The sequence below is a fragment of the Hordeum vulgare genome, chromosome 4H (genome assembly GCF_904849725.1).
Source record: "Hordeum vulgare subsp. vulgare chromosome 4H, MorexV3_pseudomolecules_assembly, whole genome shotgun sequence".
Classification (NCBI taxonomy): domain Eukaryota; kingdom Viridiplantae; phylum Streptophyta; class Magnoliopsida; order Poales; family Poaceae; genus Hordeum; species Hordeum vulgare.
This window is the reverse complement of record NC_058521.1, coordinates 27,973,561-27,977,931: the sequence shown is the minus strand read 5'-3', so window position 1 is coordinate 27,977,931 and position 4,371 is coordinate 27,973,561. Positions and strand designations below refer to the sequence as shown.

The following is a 4,371-nucleotide window of genomic DNA, read 5'->3' as shown; positions in this document are numbered from 1 at the left end:
GCCAACCTCACAAGAAGTTGTCAATGTTTGGCATTTTTTTATTTTGCCAAGTATTGGCAAGGCCAATTGTTGGCATCAAACCAATTATCCTCTATTCTACTTGAAATTGGCAAGCTTGTCATTTTCCAAAAAATCTGCTCTACTTGAAATCTCAAACATATGAATTTGTACTCCCTCCGTTCCACAATATAAGATGTTTTTGCAAGCTATCTTACCTTGCAAAAACGTCTTATATTATGGGACAGAGGGAATAGTAGTGAGTTTTAGATCTCTTCTGGATAATGTATATTATCTAAGTGAAATTATGCAAGATTTGTCAGCCTAATTCCAAGTGTTCTGATTTAACTACATTAGATCTGACATGATTTTATTTGATCAATTGTTCCAAATCGACAGGCTTTTGGGTTCCATCAGAGAATCTTTCACAGGATGGGTGAACCAAACGGCAATGAAAATGCTATGGTGCATGAAAGTGAAATGGATGTTGGCGATGAGATGATCCATGGCAATGAAATGGTTCACAGTGGCGACATGATCCATGAACATGATATGGTTCAAGGGAGCGAGATGGTTCATGGTGACGAGATGGTACAAGGGAGTGGGATGGTCCATGACGATGAGATGATCCATGGTAATGAGATGATTCAAGTTAGTGATATGATCCATGGTCATGAAATGGTTCAAGTGAATGACATGGTCAATGGTGATGAGATGGCCCATGGCCATGAATTGGTTAATGCTGAGGCGACCCCACCAGCCATAACAAGACGCCGGAGAAAGAAGTCATTAGTATGGGAGCACTTCACTATTGAACCTGTTCCTGGGGAGAGGGGATGCCAACGAGCATGCTGCAACCTATGCAAGGCAACCTTTGCATACAGTTCTGGCACAAAAATTGCAGGTACTAGCCATCTCAAGAGGCACATCACACTTGGCTCTTGCCCCATGATAAAAAACCAAGAGAGGAAGCTGGCAATGACTTCAATTGGAGGAGTGACTGACAACGATGGTGAGGGTACTGTAGAGCGTCCTTCTAAGAGGCGTTACAGATATACTGGCTTTGCAAATGCTACATTTGATCAAGACCGTAGCAGCTCATATCTGGCGAAGCTTATCATTTTGCATGACTACCCACTTCATGTTGTTCAACAGCCAGCCTTCACTGCTTTTACTGAGAGCCTGCAGCCGCGTTTCAGGGTCGCGGATGTTGAAACAATGGAGGCAGAGGTGTATGGTGTTTACCAGAAAGAGAAACACAACCTAATGCAAGCGTTGAACACTATGCCTGGAAGGATTAGCCTCACCATAGGATTGTGGACAACTAGTCAGACTCTTGGCTATGTTTCTATTGCTGGGCAGTTCATCGACACGGATTGGAAAGTGCATCGAAGAATGCTTAACTTCATGATGGTGTCTTCTCCTCATTCCGAGAATGCACTTAGTGAAGCCATTAGCTCGAGCCTTACAGACTGGAACATGAAGGACAAGCTATTCACCATCACATTGGATAACGATTGCTCCTCACATGATATCTACAGTGCAAACCTGAGAGATCATCTTTCCAATAAGAACAACCTGATGCTTAAGGGTCAGCTGTTTGTTGTGAGGTGCTATGCCAATATCCTGAATGCAGTTGCACAGGATGTCATTGCTTCAATCCATGGTGTGATCTACAGTATCCGCGAAAGTATAAAGTTCATAAAAGCTTCTTCTGCCCGTGAGCAGAGGTTTGCTGAGATTGCTCTGCAGCTGGAGATCCCCAGCACTAAGACCCTGTGCCTTGATGTTACAACACAGTGGAATACCACTTACCTTATGCTGCTTGCTGCCTTGGATTATAGGCAGGCATTCACCACATTGGAGACATGTGATGAAAACTACAATGAGTCACCTTCTGCAGAAGACTGGAAGAAGGTGGAAGCTGCCTGCAACTATTTGAAATTTCTGTATGATTCTGCACATGGCATCATGGCTGCGGCAAATCCAACTTCTAACTTATTTTTCCATGAGGCGTGGAAACTTCAGCTAGAACTGTCAAATGCCATATCCCATGAAGATCCAGTTTTCAGTAGCATCGCCAAAGAAATGCATGAGAGGTTTGACAAGTACTGGAAGGATTGCAACCTTGTTCTAGCCATTGGTGTTGTCATGGACCCTCGTTTCAAGATGAAACTTGTTGAATTCAGTTATTCTAAAATCTATGGTGTGGAGGCAGCAAAGTATGTTAAGGTGGTGGATGATGCTCTTCATGACCTTTATAAGGATTATATTGCACAGCCCCAGACCTTGACGCCAGCCTATGCCGTGCCAGGGGAAATTAATAAAAATGGGCCTGCCAATGGGAACAACAACACAGTAACTCCACCTTCTACTGGGGATGGACTTCTTGACTTTGACATGTATCTTTCAGAAATAGCAATAAGCCAGCCCTCAAAGTCTGAGCTGGAGCAGTACCTGGAAGAAGCCCTGACGCCCCGCATCCAAGACTTTGAAATCGTGGACTGGTGGAAGCTCAACACCCTGAAGTTCCCAACGCTGTCGAAGATGGCCCGTGATATCCTGGCCATCCCTATGTCCATGGTGAGCAGCGGCGGCAACATATTTTCAGCGGCAACAACAGGAAGCCGGATGCTTGATGACTATAGAAGCTCGCTGCGCCCTGAAATTGTGGAGGCCCTTTTCTGCGCAAAAGACTGGCTTCAGTATTCTCCGCCACCGCCTGCAGAAGCTCAGGGTTCTGTAGGGGTGAAGATGGAGTGATTGGTCCCTTAGTGGTTAGTTGGTAGTAGCCTTCATAAGAAGGCTGAAGGCTACTTGGTGGTGTTGAGCTTAGTTTGTGCCTAGTGCTCTCGATCGTAGAATGTTACTGATAATGTTCGAGCTATCCATTAGATGTAATGAGTACTCTTGATTATTCTTGTCAAAATTCAGATTCTGAGCCCGTGACATACTTGCAGGGCGAGGTTGTCGCCAGTGACATACTGTTTGCATGTTGTTCCGTGTGATCGTGGCCTGTTGGTTGGCTCGTTGTCATCGTCTGTCGTTGGCTTGATTGTGTACGTTTCCTTCTGTCCTGATTGTCTGGTTTCAATGCTATTTGCATGTTCGTCAGAATATGTATTGCGTGGAACTAGTGTTCGTTTCACTTCTCCTAAGCCTCCTTTGGCAGGAAGGGAATGGGGAGGTTTGGGTGAATCCCTCTTCAAAACCCTCTGAATACTCAAAACTCCTCCATCCACAATCCCCTTTGTTTAATATTTCTGTTTGATTGGCAGGCTTTGTCATATTGATTGAACATTTAAAAATCGAATCTTTATCATGTGACTAACTCCACTTATATCCTTGTTGTTTTGATCAAGTGAATGAATGCTCTTATTTGATGGATTATAGGAAGCTTAAATATCTCCTGGAGAGACATGACGATGCACATGAGGCGTCGGTTCCAGGAGATGCGTCGGTTGTGAAAGACATCCGTACTGAAACAACTGCACGTTCGATGGGCAAGGGGAGATTTCCCTTTAACTACACATTGCTAATTAGTCTTACCCCCCCCCCCCCCCCCTCCAATCTATGCTTGACCATGTAGAGTCACTTCACGATTGTCCGGGTAGCGCTATCATCTTAAAAGGATTCTCCTTCAAAAAATTCTTCATGAAAACTTGATGAGAACTTGAAACATAAATTCACAAAGAGATAGCACAATGCGATGTCATTGAACAAGGATATCTCAAGAAGAGACTCCCTCTGATGCCTGCAAGTCCCTAAGTCGTCGCATATCAATTTCATGAACATATTTCTGGAAAGTTGAGTTTGGTAGAGACTTAGTAAATAGATCATAAGCGTTGCAACGACACTAAGGTATGGAACTTCAGGTCCCAACACCTCTTCTCCATCATCCCTTGGCCTGAACGGGTCTTTCTCTATGTCTAGAGATCGAACCACCATAGGACTTTTAGATGGATAGGATTTGTCCATATTAAATTTCTCCAATATTTTCTGGATATAGGGAGCTTGGTGTACCATGATTCCTGAGGGAAGGTGCTCAAGTTGGATACCTAAGCAAAATTTGGTTTTACCCAAATCCTTCATCTCAAATTCCATCTTTAGGTGATTGTGTGCTTCATCAATGTCTGGTGTGCTTCCGATGATGTTGAGATCATCAACATACACAGAATGATGCAAAATCATGTAGAGGACTTCTTGATGAAGACACATGGGCAATCATCACTATTGGAGTAACCTTTCTGAAGCGCTCCGACTGCCTTAACCCATATAATGACTTATTCAGCTTTACACAATACATGTTGCGTTTTGCACTCTTATTCGGGACAGAGATTCCGCCAGGAACCTTCATATATATATGTGCGAATC

General features: G+C 43.8%; 1 protein-coding gene across 1 annotated transcript; it reads left to right on the top strand.

The window, feature by feature from the left end:
• Positions 1–389: 389 nt before the first annotated feature.
• Positions 390–2,946, top strand: LOC123447681 (zinc finger BED domain-containing protein RICESLEEPER 2-like). The gene has a single exon (XM_045124310.1). The coding sequence runs from the start codon at positions 430–432 to the stop codon at positions 2,758–2,760; it is 2,331 nt and encodes a 776-aa protein (XP_044980245.1). The 5' UTR covers positions 390–429; the 3' UTR covers positions 2,761–2,946.
• The last annotated feature ends 1,425 nt before the right edge of the window (positions 2,947–4,371 follow it).